Raw genomic sequence first — 17,502 nt, 5'->3', positions numbered from 1 at the left:
AGTTGTCGTCACTCGTCTTGTAGCGGCTAGAACAGTGAATATAAATCATCGGATCTCTTGCTCAGTCTGGAGGAATACGTGACAACTGGTGTGAAGTGGTTCAGTACTTGAGAAGAAATGCTGCCAAATGCAGGGAGAGATACCCACTAGTTTATTGGCACTAAGTTCTTGTAAATGCTACTAAAGTTGTAGGCACAGCATTCCTTCTGATGTGATGCGTCACGCGCACTTCGTGGCGAGACTGGTGAGCAGTAGCTAGGAAGCGATCGGCAAGTGTTCCGGCGGTCCCGCCGCAGACGGGCATGCCGGCCGCGTGCTGGCCACTGTGTGACGTCAGCTGGGTGACGGCCGCGCTGCTGGCCCTGGCCGCCGCGCTGCTGGTGGCCAACGCGCACGTGGCCCGCGGATACTGGCGCCGGATGGGCGTGGCGCAGCCCACCTCCCGGCTCTTCCTGGGGCACGCCAAGGACCTGCTGCTGGGCACCACGCACCTCTGCGGCGTCATGGACGAGGTGTACCGCCAGCTGGAAGGGCAGCCGTACGGGGGCTTCTACATGGTGGGCAGGCCGTGCCTCATGCTGCGAGACCCCGACCTCGTCTGGAGAGTGAAGCACGACTCCAGCCACTACTCCCTCAGGCAAGATTCACGTAGTGTGTAAGAGACTGTGAGCCTTACTCCTCCAGGAAAGCTGCAGCCACTATGTAAAGACGGAGACCGTTTCTCCCGCACCTTCATTTAATACATCAACATCTATCTACATCTACATCCATACTCCGCAAGCCACCTGACGGTGTGTGGCGGAGGGTACCTTGAGTTCCTCTATCGATTCTCCCTTCTATTCCAGTCTCGTCGAAAGAAATATTGTCTATATACCTCTGTGTGGTCTCTAATCTCTCTGATTTTATCCTCATGGTCACTTCGCGATCTAGGAGGGAGCAATATACTGCTTGAATCCTCGGTGAAGGTATGTTCTCGAAACTTTGACAAAAGCCCGTACCGAGCTACTGAGCGTCTCTCCAGCAGAGTCTTCCACTAGAGTTTATCTATCATCTCCGTAACGAATTCGCGATTACTAAATGATCATGTAACGAAGCGCGTTGCTCTCCGTTGGATCTTCTCTATATCTTCTATCAACCCTATCTGGTACGGATCCCACACTGCTGAGCAGTATTCAAGCAGTGGGCGAACAAGCGTACTGTAACTTACTTCCTTTGTTTTCGGATTGCATTTCCTTAGGATTCTTCCAATGAATCTCAGTCTGGCATCTGCTTTACCGACGATCAACTTTGTATGATCATTCCATTTTAAATCACTCCTAATGCCTACTCCCAGATAATTTACGGAATTAACTGCTTCCACTTGCTGACGTGCTATATTGTAGCTAAATGATATGGGATCTTTCTTTCTATGTATTCGCAGCACATTACACTTGTATACATTGAGATCCAATTGCCATTCCCTGCACCATGCGTCAATTCTTTGCAGATCCTCCTGAATTTCAGTACAATTTTCCATTGTTACAACCTCTCGATATACCACAGATTCATCCGCAAAAAGCCTCAGTGAACTTCCAATGTCATCCACAAGGTATTTATGTATATTGTGAATAGCAACGGTCCTCTGCGGCACACCTGAAATCACTCTTACTTCGGAAGACTTCTCTCCATTGAGAATGACATGCTGCGCTCTGTTATCTAGGAACTCTTCAATCCAATCACACAATTGGTCTGATAGTCCATATGCTCTTACTTTGTTCATTAAACGACTCTGGGGAACTGTATCAAACGCCTTGCGGAAGTCAAGAAACACGGCATCTACCTGGGAACCCGTGTCTATGGCCCTCTGAGTCTCGTGGACGAATAGCGCGAGCTGGGTTTCACACGATCGTCTTTTTCAAAACCCATGCTGATTCCTACAGAGTAGATTTCTAGTTTCCAGAAATGTCATTATACTCGAACATAATACGTGTTCCAAAATTCTACAACTGATCGACGTTAGAGATATAGGTCTATAGTTCTGCACATTTGTTCGTTTTTCCTTCTTGAAAACGGGGATGACCTGTGTCCTTTTCCAATCCTTTGGAACGCTAGTCTCTTCAAGAGACCTACGGTACACCGCTGCAAGAAGGGGGGCAAGTTCCTTCGCGTACTCTGTGTAAAATCGAACTGGTATCCCATCAGGTCCAGCGGCCTATCCTCTTTTGAGCGATTTTAATTGTTTCTCTATCCCTCTGCCATCTATTTCGATATCTACCATTTTGTCACGTGTGCGACAACCTAGAGAAGGAATTACAGTGCAGCATTCCTCTGTTAAACAGCTCTGAGAAAAGACATTTAGTATTTCGGCCTTTAGTCTGTCATCCTCTGTTTCAGTACCATTCCAGAGTGTCTGGACATTTTGTTTTGATCGACCTACCGCTTTGACATAAGACCAAAATTTCTTAGGATTTTCCTCCAAGTCAGTACATAGAACTTTACTTTCGAATTCATTGAACGCCTCTCGCATGGCCCTCCTCACATTACATTTCGCTTCGCGTAATACATAAGGTGCGTCTGAAAATTTTCGTGAATTGCCTTAGAAAATAAAGGAAACTACAGTTACAAACAAAATAGCTGAAGGAGCGTTAAGAGTAATTACCATTACCTGTTAGTTTCTGTCTCTGGTTCTTTGCCAAGCCTTTGTTTACAATTTGTCTGACGTTTTACCAGTACGAGTGGCTATCATTCTCAAAGCTTCACCCTTCACTGCTGGTGTATGGTGAAGCTATGACATTACCAGCCTTCCCTGCTGGTAAAACGCCAGAAAAATCATCAAACAATCGTCGTCCGAAACACCCGAGACAGTAATCAACAAAGAGTTGGTCAACAAGTCTCCACGAAAGTCTTAATAACTTTGTAATCAGTTACAACAAGCTTCTGACATCTGTCGTAAAGTTCAGTTAGTTTCATATTCCTTTGATCATTTTGCACTATAAACCGTGGTGATGTGGAATGAGTCATCTAACACGCACATCGCTGGTCGATTTGAGTCGCACGCATGTGTGTCGCATTTCGATCGGAGCTGCCGGTGGTAGCGGTCACATGTGCACGGCGTGGCTGTGTGTTTTCTTTGGTAAAGTAGGCTTTGGCCGAAAGCTGGAATGTGTAACAATCTTCTCGTGGCGCCTGCTGCAACTCAACGGATCATTTTTGCTGCGAATGGCACTCTATCCTCCTCCTAATATTGTTGGACATTTACGTGGTATTTTCGTGTTTTTTATTAAACAAAGTTGAGAGTTACCAATTTCTACGTATCACCTTTTACACATTACAGCAATATAAATTCCTCTACTTAATGGAAACAGTTGTCAAGGAGAAACTTTCTCAGTTTCTTTTCAGATTTTACTGTGCTGTCTTTGAGCCATTTTGTATCACTGGGTAAGCGAGCAAAAATTTTAGTTGCAACATCGTGCAACCTTTTTGTGCTAAAGATCTCCTTAACGTGGAGTAATGGATCTTATTTCTTCTCCAGGTATTGTAATTATGTACATAATCGTTTCTTTTGCACTACACTGGATTATTTACAACAAACTTCATCAGCGAACAAATATACTGCGAAGTAGTAGTCAAAATGCGCAACTCTTTAAACAGGTGTTTACAAAATGACCATGGGCGAACACAACGTATTATTGTTACAGCACGTTTCTGTACAATGAAGACATTCTTAAATATGAGTTACCCCAGAACATTATTCCATATGATAATATTGAATGAAAATATGGAAAATATATCTATTTACTGATTTGTCTCTCCCCAGATTTGCAGAATGCAAATGTGGTTGAACAAAGCTGTTTCGGAAGTTCGAAAATATATTTTGTCCGGTATAAATTCTCATCAATATAGACATCTAAAATTTTTGAAGTTTCCACCCTATTTATTATTTCTTTATAATGTATGCCGGCCGGGGTGACCGAGCAGTTCTGGGCGCTACAGTCTGGAACCGCGCGGCAGCTACAGTCGCAGGTTAGAATCCTGCCTCGGGCATGGATGTGTGTGATGTCCTTAGGTCAGTTAGGTTTAAGTAGTTCTTAGTTCTAGGGAACTGATGACCTCAAAAGTTAGGTCTCATAGTGCTCGGAGCCATTTGAACCAATCTGAACCTTTATCATGGATTACCCTTATCACTGATGTGCTAACACAACGTTGTGCAAAACTGAGTATGTTGTGTCTTTCATAAAATTGAGAATGCTATCTTTCACAGAAAACCAGTCAATCATACTGCAAGAACGTTGTTTACCATTTCCTCTTTTTCTGTAAGTATGCTTGGATTGATTTAAGTACTAGTGTCCTCTGTAAAAACTAATAGCTATGCTTGTTGTATATTAGATGGACGATAGTTTACGTATATGAGGAACAATAGTGGGCCCAAGATTGAGCCTTGGTGAACCCCATGATATTGTTGTGGTCTCGAGTCCTGAGACTGGTTTGATGCAGCTCTCCATGCTACTCTATCCTGTGCAAGCTTCTTCATCTCCCTGTGCGTACTGCAGCCTACATCCTTCTGAATCTGCTGAGTGTATTCTTCTCTTGGTCTCCCTCTACGATTTTTAGCCTCCACCCTGCCCTCCAATACTAAATTGGTGATCCCTTGATGCCTCAGAACATGTCCTACCAACCGATCCCTTCTTCGAGTCAAGTTGTGCCACAAATTCTTCTTCTCCCCAATTCTATTCAGTACTTTCTCATTAGTAATGTGATCTATCCATCTAATCTTCCGCATTCTTCTGTAGCACCACATTTCGAAAGCTTCTATTGTCTTCTTGTCCAAACTATTTATCGTCCATGTTTCACTTCCATATATGGCTACATTCCATACAAATACTTTCAGAAACGACTTCCTTACACTTGAATCTATATTTGAAGTTAACAAATTTCTCTTCAGAAACGCTTTCCTTGCCATTCCCAGTCTACATTTTATGTCCTCTCTACTTCGACCATCATCAGTTATCGTGCTCTCCAAATAGCAAAACTCCTTTACTACTTTAAGTTTCTCATTTCCCAATAGAATTCCCACAGCATCACCCGACTTAATTCGACTACATTCCATTATCCTCGTTTTGCTTTTGTTGATGTTCATCTTATATCCTCCTTTCAAGACATTGTCCATTCCGTTCAACTGCTCTTCCAAGTCCTTTTCTGTCTCTGACAGAATTACAATGTCATCGGCGAACCTTAAAGTTTTTATTTCTTCTCCATGGATTTTAATATCTACTCCGAATTTTTCTTTTGTTTCTTTTACTGCTTGCTCAATATACAGATTGAACAACATCTGGGAGAGGCTACAACCCTATCTCGCTCCCTTCCCAACCACTGCTTCCCTTTCATGCCCCTCGATTCTTATAGCTGCCATCTGGTTTCTGTACAATTTGTAAATAGAGTCTTGCTTCCTGCATTTTACGCCAGACACGTTTAGAATTTGAAAGAAACTATTCCAGTCAACATTGTTAAAAGCTTTCTCTAAGTCTACAAATGCTAGAAACGTAGGTTTGCCTTTTATTAATCTAGCTTCTATGATAAGTCGTAGGGTCAGTATTGCCTCACGTGTTCCCATATTTCTACGGAATGCAAACTTATCTTCCCCGAGGTCGGCTTCTACCAGTTTTTCCATTCGTTTGTAAAGAATTCGCGTTAGTATTTTGCAGCTGTGACTTATTAAACTGATAGTTCGGTAATTTTGACATCTGTCAACGCCTGCTTTCTTTGGGATTGGAATTATTATATTCTTCTTGAAGTCTGAGGGTATTTCGCCTGTCTCATACATTTTGCTCACCAGATGGTAGAGTTTTGACAGGACTGTCTCTCCTAAGGCTGTCAGTAGTTCTAATGGAATGTTGTCTACTCCCAGGTCCTTGTTTCAACTTAGGTCTTTCAGTGCTGGGGAACCCCATATACATATATATATAAAATCATCTCTGTCGGAATAACAGCCCCAGTGGATCAATTGCTAAGCATAATTTTCTGCATTCTATTGGTTAGATGCTACATTACCTATCGGTAAGATATAATATCAATCCCATAAAAGATAAATTTATCTAGGAGAATACTGTGATTCTTGTAGTCAAATGTATAGACAAGTCGCAGAAATACCAACCGATGCTATTTTATTGCTGAATGCATGTATAATTTGCTTAGTGAATATGTAAATGGCATTCTCAGATTAATACCGCTTCTGGAATCTAAACTGCGATTTGCTGAGGATAGTCTTCTTGCTCAAGTGAGACACCGTTCTCAAAAATTTTGGAAAATTATGTCAGCAATCAAAGTAGACGATAGTTATTGGCATGTCTCCTATATTGGCATGTCTCCTATCTCCGTTCTACAATAGGAGTTTGACGACGGCATGTTTCAGTCTCTCTGAAAAACAGTTTCGAGTTAGCGATGCCTTACATATTTCAGATAAAACAGGGGTTTGTTATGTGAAAAGAAACCTTTAGTGCCCTATTGCAGACTCCATCAAAACCAAATGAGGTTTTACTTTCGAGAGAATACATATATTTCTTAACTGTTGACGACTGTCTTCAAATAATTGTTGTGAAATCGCTATAAGCGCGGTGTCACGATTTATTGGCTAAGCGCAGCAACTTTCTGTGTTCGTCAAGAATACCGCTTACAGTGTCTTTGCTTACCTTTAACTGTCATCCGCGGGCGCCCGTCGTACTCCTTCGAGGTTGTCTGGGATTGTGCTTGTTTACCTCAACGTAGCTTATTCTCGGCACAGCCCTATCCGTATCTAAAGTGTTTAAACCGCCCAGACACTCACTTTTTGCTTACTGCTTCAACGCCATACACTTCCACTAACATTCCATGAAGTTCCGTCACCTTTTCCCATAATTTGAAGCAAAACTTCATGTTAACGCGTTGCTCAATTTTGATCTCCGTTTTGCTACGACACGAGTGCGACGGATCAACGGCGGCTTTCTCTGAGAATGAGAACATAAGAGTTACAAATAAGCAAAGACCGTGGAAGCACTGTTGTTCGGGAACGTAAGCAGACCTTGTTGATATTCAACAACGCTTCACCATGGTGGTTAGAGCGATTCCACAAGAAGCCTGTGCTGACACTTTCCAACAGCTTTGCAACCGATGTCCGAAGTTTCTTGTAGCTGCTGGTGATTACTCTGAAGGTCAGTGGAAGTATTTTGTAATTCATCAAATATATACGAGACAGATTAGTGTAATAACAAAGGGTATCTTAAAAGTACTCATTTAAAGAAAACGATTAGTATATTGTCTTAAGAAATGAGGCAGCAGGATACGATAATGTACGTTACTTCATTAATTTATGCACGAAGCAGAAATGCTTCTAATTGTAAGAATACTTCTGGATGTGCCTGTATCTCTTTCATGTCATCCTCATGAGCTCTACGTACTTCGTACAGTGAGGGCAATACAACTCTGCCGCAGTTTCCTTCGAATACACTCTCTACATTTATTCAGCAGGGTTTCCAGGAAAATCTTCAATTTTCTTAAAATTTTCCCATTTAAGTAAGTAAGTGACTGTATACTGTACCACCAGCTGCCAGTACTTACGTGTACAGACCTCTATTCATTGTGTGCCTTAGGGACAAAGGAATACAGGGGGTAGTTTCGTAGGCTTCGCATTAAAGAATATTTTCTGCATCATATCTTTTGCTAGAGTATCATGTCGTTTTTGGAACCCAGAATCTACTCTGCAGGAATCAACATGGATTCCGGAAACAGCGATCGTGTGAGACCCAACTCGCTTTATTTGTTCATGAGACCCAGAAAATATTAGATACAAGCTCTTAAGTAGATGCTATTTTCCTTGACTTCCAGAAGGCGTTCAATACAGTTCCGCACTGTCGCCTGATAAAGTAAGAGCCTACGGAATATCAGACCAGCTGTGTGGCTGGGTTGAAGAATTTTTAGCAAATAGAACACAGCATGTTGTTATCAATGGAGAGACGTCTACAGCCGTGAAAGTAACTTCTGGCGTGCCACAGGGGAGTGTTATGGGACCATTACTTTTCACAATATATATAAATGACCTAGTAGATAGTGTCGGAAGTTCCATGCGGCTTTTCGCGGATGATGCTGTAGTATACAGAGAACTTGCAGCATTAGGAAATTGTAGCGAAATGCAGGAAGATCTGCAGCGGATAGGCACTTGGTGCAGGGAGTGGCAACTGACCCTTAACATATACAAATGTAATTAATGTATTGCGAATACATAGAAAGAATGATCCTTTATTGTATGATTACATGATAGTGGAACAAACACTGGTAGCAGTTACTTCTGTAAAATATCTGGGAGTATGCGTGCGGAACGATTTGAAGTGGAATTATCATATAAAATTAATTGTTGGTAAGGCGGGTACCAGGTTGAGATTCATTGGGAGAGTGCTTAGAAAATGTAGTCCATCAACAAAGGAGGTGGCTTAAAAAACACTCGTTCGACCTATACTTGAGTATTGCTCATCAGTGTGGGATCCGTACCAGATCGGGTTGACGAAGGATATAGAGAAGATTCAAAGAAGAGCGGGGCGTTTCGTCACAGGGTTATTTGGTAACCGTGATAGCGTTACGGAGATGTTTAGCAAACTCAAGTGGCAGACTCTGCAAGAGAGGCGCTCTGCGTCGCGGTGTAGCTTGCTCGCCAGGTTTCGAGAGGGTGCATTTCTGGATGAGGTATCGAATATATTGCTTCCCCCTACTTATACCTCCCGAGGAGATCACGAATGTAAAATTAGAGAGATTCGAGCGCGCACGGAGGCTTTCAGACAGTCGTTCTTCCCGCGAACCACACGCGACTGGAACATAAAAGGGAGGTAATGACAGTGGCACGTAAAGTGCCCTCCGCCACACACCGCTGGGTGGCTTGCGGAGTATAAATGTAGATTTAGATATATATCAACCAATTATTTTAGTTTTCCACACAGTACATAATCCTAAGAGTTGAGGTCAATGGAACAGTCCTCCCATTTCTGTCCCTCTGCCACGATAAATATCGTCTAATCCATCTTGAAAAATCTGACTTCAGTGTGTTGAAGCCAAGTGTTGCATAAAACTTTTGACTGCACTGGGACATCGTGTACCTAATCAGAAATAGTGTTCTGAGTAAACTGTTTGTACATAGATCCTCTAACATGTAATCGGGAAGAGTATGTGCCTATTAGAGTCACCAACAGTTCCTACTTGCACATTGACCTTTCACAGCTACAAAAGTTGTATATCACTGAGTTTATCTCATACATATCTGTTATTCTCAACAAAGAAATATGATTAATCAATTTAAAGAGGATACGGTTGCTGCATGCAGCTAGGTGATGAATCACGTTGTGGAAACTTGTTTGACTTTATTTCATCAGCCCACAGTTACTATTCATCAAAGTGCCAATGCGTTAGTAGTATCTGTAATGTGTTCAGAAATGTTCAAATGTGTGTGAAATCTTATGGGACTTAACTGCTAAGGTCATCAGTCCCTAAGCTTACACACTACTTAACCTAAATTATCCTAAGGACGAACACACACACCCATGCCCAAGGGAGGACTCGAACCTCCGCCGGGACCAGCCACACAGTCCATGACTGCAGCGCGTCAGACCGCTCGGATAATCCCGCGCGGTGTCTGTAATGAAAAAGTTCCTTAAAGTGAAAGGAGAAACAGACACAAGCATTCACATATAAAGCGAAAGAACACACATACCCGTATATATTTAAATGAAATGTTCGTTCAGTACTTGGAGCAACATGGAAATATTAAAAACTGTAACACACAGTATTAATGTTCTACAATAAAATGATACTCACACAACATCAGCAAAAGTTTCTACCTAAACAAAAAGTTATATTTTGAAAGGTAGCTGACAGTTTGCAGATTGTACATATTTACGAGAAACACACAGTGCAGTGATTCACTCTGGGAAGACTACAAAACAAAACAAAAATAATGTTATTACGCACTGAATTTTTAGGTTATAAAGACGCAAGTATAAATCCATAGCCCATTGACTAACTGGTTTCAACACATTGTATGACAAAACCTATACATCTATTAAATATAGTCTCTAAAGTGTACAAAAACTGATCTACTGTCATAAGCATAATGAAACATACGCAAAGAAGGTATGTACAAATAAATCTCACATTACATTGTACTCAAAGACTAAAAGTATTTGAATGTAGGGACGAAAACCGTGCACCGTGAGAATACCGGCACAGACTAGTATTACGTGCTCGTATGGACAAAAGTACAAATGTTGGTGAAAGTAGACCTTAGGATGACGGAGGTGGGGCGGTGGGGGGGGGGGGGAGGGGGGCGGGGGCGAACTCATTAAGGCTTAGACAGTATTGTATATTTGGTGTTTATTTATAACCGCAAATTCCAGTAATGTTAATTTTCTGCCTTTGTTTGATCTGTTGAGAGCATCACACCTAATGTTATAAGGTTGCAGTCATGCAGGGAATGCTAAGCAACTGTGAAATAATATCTTGTCAATCTCCTGCTCTTTAATATATACTCATTATGGACCTACCTGACTGACATACATAGAATCTGCAACAGAAACTGCAGGACACCCTATACATTCAGTCGTGTTCTCAGGTGAATCCTTGTCTTCAGTGTTGAACAGAATATGGGCAATACTATTCGTAGTATGGAGGGCTAGTGTATATTTCCTAGTTACCTGGAAATTGTCTTTGCACTCTTTTCTGTATCTGTAGATGTAAACCGTTCTTTACATCATTACATATTATATTTATTTTGTACGCATGTCAAACTAAAGCATTACAATTTAGGTTTCTCGTATAGGTGCAAAATCATCAAATCGTAACATTTTGTAACAAAGCAGTCATTGTGCAGCTAGAAGCTCTCGCACGTGGAATAAGAAAATTAGTTATATGCCGGTGGGTCCAGAGAAGATCTCATCAGACTTCATTCTTGATTCTTAAACCAAGTCTTACCAATAATTTAATTGTGCTCTGTGTAAAAACGTCTAGGGTTTTCTTTATCATTCCTTTCACCCAGTTTATGTTCTCCCACCACTTTTGTTCCTCTTCGTTTTCCTTCCTTTGCATCCCAATCTATCATCACAACTAAATTTTCTTTTCCAATATATGAATAATTTATTTTATCTCATCACACATTTGACTATTCTCTTAACCACCTCCGGTTGTAATTGGCATATGAACTTGTATTATTCAGGCTGTTTGCTGGGCGTCTACCTTGCCTACGACAATATGTTCACTACAGTTGTTCATAGCAGCTCATTCATATTACAAGTTTGTTATTTACATCTAATCCTCTCTTACCCTTATTTCATGTTTTGTTTATAACTCGTACTCCCCAAACCAGAAATCCTGTCCCTCCTACCAGCCGCACGTCACTAATTTCCACTATGAGCTCTAACATGCCTACCACCTGCCTGCGTATGAGAGGTCACCAACGCACGCTCCAACACTGGTACGCCGGTTAGAATCCTAACAGTGGATGCAATTTGCACTGCCAGTATTTGGCTAACAAGGGAGGAGATTCGGTGGCGTGAAGTTCAGTCTTTGCGCCAGTATCCTGGATTATATTCCAAATTTCTTCCCGTTGTCGCAAGAAGCGACGGCAAGTGACACTGTTAACGGTGATACGTACATTGGATGGGCGGTTTAAGATCGGCGGCCACCTTGGTCCTATTCAAGATTCTATACTAGCACCATGTTGCACCCTCTCCTTTAGTTTCATCCATAACAACACAGATCCAGTAATACACGGTACAAGCCCTCATCACAGCCATCCATGAGACACAGTTAAAACTCGACACTTCGTAACTGGTCGGAGGAAGGCAATGAGAAACCACTTACCCTAGGACCTTATTAGAGCATCAGTGCGGGATTCATGCGTCCAGTTCGCTAAGTTCATTCCCTGAGGGACTACTTTGAATTTAAAGTTAGTGACGATGTAAACATTCCACCCTCTGATCCGTACAGCTCCTGTTTTCATTCTCCTGATGACATCATCTTCCTCGTCACCAGCCGAAGATTCAAATAGCCAAGAAGAGGTCTCGTCTTCATGCCATGCAGTAGATATCAGAGGAAAAAGTAGCCCCTGCACTTTTTCCTCGCTTTCAGCTGTTGTCAGTACCAACACAGAAGAATCGTGTCGGTTAAATGTTACATGATACGAACAGTCAATTTTTCAGTCTGTTTCTTCTCGAACTACTGACAAGGTCCCTCTTCAAGAACGACAAGATGGTCTGGCCTCTCCGCAGATACCACTTCGTTGTGGTTGTACCTAAATTAATGCTATTTGTATAAGTGAGGAGTGCAAGCTACCTCACTCTGCCAAATCCATGGTTAACGTGAGCGGAAGCACTACGTTCCAGTGTGATCCATCTCTGTAGTGAGAGAACATTAGCGTCTGTAATAAATAACGTAGAAAAACATGTGAATATAAGTTTCTACGTCTTTGTGATCTTACAGTATTTCACTTTTGTTTCGTAATTCTGTTACAGCCTTTTAACCCCTGAAGATACACAGCGTGGAATTCCCATCCTCCAGGGGAACGCACGAATGCTGCCTTCTTTACTTAATCGGTGGGAACTTTTCCTGTATGGGTAGCAGGTCACGAAGGTTCTTAAAACATTACTATTCTAACAGCCACTACAAATTTATGTTCGATCAAACCACTGATGCTAGGATACTCCACTTTGCAACTCTCTCGGTCTTGAGACTACACAAAATCGTTTGGTTACCGGTTGAGAGGCAGCCATATTAATTATTACATGGTGCTACATTTAGGATATGTCTTCAAAATTCCTGAAATAACTCCGGATAGCGAAATGTACCTATTCATTTATCTATAGGTTTCATGGCGGTGCCTGTCTAATCGTTTCTGCACATTTGGGTTCTTGCCATTGGCCTCATCGTATAGTACTGACAGAGTGTTCCGTTTACAGTTAATAGCTTCGGCCACATGCTGTGAAATAGCTGGCATTTCGCAGCATGCAATTCTTTAATCTTCTGCTGCATTTTCCTATATAGTAGGAATTAGATGTGGGACCCAATTTTTTTGTGTAATCCATGTTGTTCATGTTCTGTTTTATGTTATGGACTATTATGCCACCCAGTGTTCTGCTAAGAATGGGATTATTACATCATGCTTTTGTTACGTTAGCTTACCTGGGGTATCCGAGGGGCATTCAATAAGTATTTCAGCATTTATTTTTGTCGGCCAGATTCTGTTGAAAAAATGCGTAATTTGCTGTGGGACATCGTGGAATATTTCCGCTTCGGCCCCCATAGTTTCAGAAAGTTCCCATAGGCGGCGGCGCTGTATGTAGCCTTCAAAATGGCATCTGTTACGTGTAACCGCTCAATTTCATTCAATACGATCACGACGACACCCCTCGATCGACGTTAACACTCGTGGTGTCCCTCGTCTTCATACATGGCAGTGGACGTTTGAAAATTCGTGACGCTAGCTCAATGGTCGTCAATTGATTTAAATGTATTTCCCGGCTGACTCTTAATTCAATTGCTGCCACGGTGGTGAGGAGAAAGAACACATCCTGGTGGTACCAGCAGTATGCGTATTAGGATGTTCGATTAATATGAATGGTTTGCAATTTTCCAGCGATTCTATTCGAACTCTATGCTGATGTACCGACAAGGACCATTTTCGCAGATAAACATGCAAGTACGTAATGGATGTTCAGTTTCTCAATATAGTTCGTCGCACTCACACATTATACATCCGCTGTAAGAACAATTTCATGCATTTACATTTTTGGTGTCCCACAACATTGGTTGGCTCAATATTATGACGATACGTTGCATACAACTTCCACAGATATTGTTTATCATGTAGTCAAGACTACGTAATGAAGCCAAAATCGTGGATAAAATTGAAATGTAGTTTGTTTATTAACACTTTTCTTTTCATAATTAAATATGAAATATGAATCGGGATTGAAGCTGATGATCCTATTCTTCTTTTTAGTATTTTAGGTCCCCGTTAATTAATATCTGGTAGTTAATAAGCGAATAATTTTTTATGCTCGCTCGTTGTTTGTATCAGTTACCCCCGCAACCGTCCAAGGGTAAGATTCTATTAATGTTCCGCGCACACGCGTTTCACCGTTTTATAAAATGCAGAATTACGTAAACTATAGCTTTCCGTTGCGCACAACTTTCGTGGGTTCCACCACCATAATAATTTCCCAAGAGTATCTTTCCCAGCTAACACAAACTTCGGATTATGTTGTCGGATTCATTTTCACTCCACCCGACAATAAACGTCTCTGATCACTTCGCCACGCGTAATGTATTTTAAACGTGCTTGAAGAGTCTTTAAATAATCTCCTTGATGAATTTCTCAGTCGCGTACCACTTTTTCATCGACTAACCCGATCGCGATATCTGAAGGTAGAGAGCTCAATAATGTGTTACATGTTCTTTTATATGTATTAAAAAAACAAACGCGCCTCTATATCTTTCTGTCCCGCTTGGTCTTTGCTACTTTGCTTTTTATTACTTTTCATTATATTGCTTCTTAGTAATACTGTGCAGTTATTAAAGTTCCGTATTACTGTCCCCTTTTTAATTCTTCCCCGACTTTAATTAATACGATGCTAATTGACACGTCTGCCCGCAAAGTACCGTTATAAACGGAGGTGTGTTCCAAGCCGAGATCTGTTATTGAGTTTCTTTTGGCGAAAAACCAGAGTACCGCTGATATTCATAGACGCTTGCAGCATATCTACAGAGACTTGACTGTGAACAAAAGCACGGTGAGTCGTCGCCCAAGATGTGTGTCGTCATGACGACAGACCCGTCCGGTCTCCAGCTTGCCTGCCGGCCGCACACAGCTCTGGTTCCTGCAACGTTGCAACTTGCGGACACACTCACTCCGCTTCCATCTGTTCAGTCCAATGAGGGATGAACTCCGTGGGAAGCAGCTCGTGGTAGATGTGGAGATAACTGTTGCAGCAGCAAGAAGCTGGTTCCGATGTTAACCCGTAGATTGGTACCATTCGGACATGCAGGCTCTCCCAGTAAGATGGCGTAATGGTGTTGCATTGAAAGGTGATTTTGTTGAAAAATAGGGTTTTGTAAACAAAAGAGTGGAGAACAATATGGTGTATCGGAATTCTGAATAAAACCAACCTGCTTTCAAAAAGAAGGGAGTGGTTAATTGCACTGCTGGCCATTAAAATTGCTACGACAAGAAGAAATGCAGATGATAAACGGGTATTCATTGGACAAATATATTATAACACAACTGACATGTGATTACATTTTCACACAATTTGCGTGCATAGATCCTGAGAAATCAGTACCCAGAATAACCACCTCCGCCCGTAATAACGGCTTTGATACGCCTGGGCATTGAGAGAAACAGAGCTTCGATGGCGTGTACAGGTACAGCTGCCCATGCAATTTCAACACGATACCACAGTTCATGAAGAGTAGTGACTGCAGTATTGTGACGAGCCAGTTGCTTGGCCACCACTGACCAGACGTTTTCAATTGGTGAGAGATCTGGAGAATGTGCTGGCCAGGGCAGTAGTCGAACATTTTCTGTATCCAGAAAGGCCCATACAGCACCTGCAACATGTGTTCGTGCATTATCCTGCTGAAATGTAGGGTTTCGCAGGGATCGAATGAAGGGTAGAGCCACGGGTCGTAACACATCTGAAATGTAACGTCCACTGTTCACAGTGCCGTCAGTGCGAACAAGAGGTGACCGAGACGTGTAACTAATGGCACCCCATACAATCACGCCGGGTGATACGCCAGTATAGCGATGACGAATACACGCTTCTAATGTGCGTTCACCGCCATGTCGCCAAACACGGGTGCGACCATCATGATGCTGTAAACAGGACCCGGATTCATCCGAAAAAATGATGTTTTGCCTTTCGTGCACTCAGGTTCGTCGTTGAGTACACCATCGCAGGCGCTCCTGTCAGTGATGGAGCGTCAAGGGTAACCGCAGTCATCGTCTCCCAGCTGATAGTCCATGCTGCTGCAAACGTCGTCTAACTGTTCGAGCAGTACTTGTTGTCTTGAAAACGACCCCATCTGTTGACTCAGGGATTGAGACGTGGCTGCACGATCCGTTACAGCCATGCGTATAAGATGCCTGTCATCTAGACTGCTTGTGATACGAGGCAGTTGGGATCCAGCACGTGGTTCCGTATTACCCTCCTGAACCCACCGATTCCATATTCTCCTAACAGTCACTGGATCTCGACCAAAGCGAGCAGCAATGTTGCGATTCGATAAACAGCAATCGCGATAGGCTACAATCCGACCTTTATCAAAGTCTGAAACGTGATGGTATGCATTTCTGCTCCTTATAAGATGTAGGTGTCGCCACCGGCGCCAATTTTGTGGGAATGCTCTGAGAAGCTAATCATTTACATATCACAGCATCTTCTTCCTGTCGGTTAAATTTCGCATCTGTAGCACGTCATCTTCGTGCTGTAGCAATTTTAATGGCAAGTACTATACTTATTGAATACCCCTTGTAAATCCGGCTTGTTAGCATATAGCATGTACGTTAACGGCTTAATGTTGCGAAACGGTAGCAAATGGTTCGAAAATATCCGGTTAGTCGTAGAGAAGGCAAGTAGTCGACTACGGTACAACAGGAAAGTTTTGAAATCGTGACCAGACCGCTTGTACCACCCACCCTAGCGTATGGCCCGAGTGCTTAGAATGAAAGGAAGAAATTGAAGCCATTTGAAGACGTGCTGCTAGAATTGTGAATTTGTTACCGGTCTGGCGGATCAGTAGGAAAGTGTTAAGGAAATTCTTTGGAAGCTATGATGCGAATCCTTGGAAGAAAGAAACAGATCTTTTCGCGAAACGTAAATTTCCTAAGTTAGGAGAACCAACATTTGCTACAGATTGCAGATTAATTCTACCGTCCCAAACTTGCAACCCGAATGACTGTAAGGACAAAATAAGAGAGATTAGGTCTGGCGGAGAATACATGAAGTAGATATTTTCTCAACGCTATCTGCTTTCTTAACGCTGTTGTCTTTCTGTGCGAAAAATTGGCTACTGTTATATGTTGTAGACCTTTTTACAACCATTTTACCGAGCGAGGTGGCGCAGTGGTTAGCACACCAGACTCGAATTCTGGAGGACGACGGTTCAAATCCGCGACCGACCATCCTGATTTAGGTTTTCCATGATTTCCCTAAATCGCTTCAAGCAAATGCCGGGATGGTTCTTTTGAAAGGGCACGGCCGACTTCCTTCCCCATCCTGCACTAATGCAATAGGACCGCTGACCAACAATTTCTTACATTACGTGTAATTCTCAATCGAAACTGTGCTGCTGTAATTTTTGTGTGTGAAGTCTGTGCTTCGTGTACCTCGGACTGCGTGTCTGTGAGAGATGGAATGAAACAGTGGGTTACCAGCTGCTACATCAGTACACTTAATTTACGAATATATGTTGAACTTAACGTTTTTTGGTTGATGTTCGTGACTGTAAGATCAT

At 42.3% G+C, this 17,502-nt stretch overlaps 1 protein-coding gene across 1 annotated transcript in view; it reads left to right on the top strand.

The window, feature by feature from the left end:
* Positions 1 to 302: 302 nt before the first annotated feature.
* The window catches only part of LOC126141636 (probable cytochrome P450 6a14), a 42,072-nt gene continuing 24,872 nt past the window's right edge, over positions 303 to 17,502 (top strand). Inside the window, exon 1 of the mRNA XM_049915274.1 lies at positions 303 to 637. Within this exon, the coding sequence (XP_049771231.1) occupies positions 303 to 637 (335 nt within the window). The remainder of the gene's footprint in view (positions 638 to 17,502) is intronic.

Source organism: Schistocerca cancellata, unplaced genomic scaffold, assembly GCF_023864275.1.
Source record: "Schistocerca cancellata isolate TAMUIC-IGC-003103 unplaced genomic scaffold, iqSchCanc2.1 HiC_scaffold_732, whole genome shotgun sequence".
Classification (NCBI taxonomy): Eukaryota; Metazoa; Arthropoda; class Insecta; order Orthoptera; family Acrididae; genus Schistocerca; species Schistocerca cancellata.
This window is presented reverse-complemented; position numbering and strand designations above follow the sequence as displayed.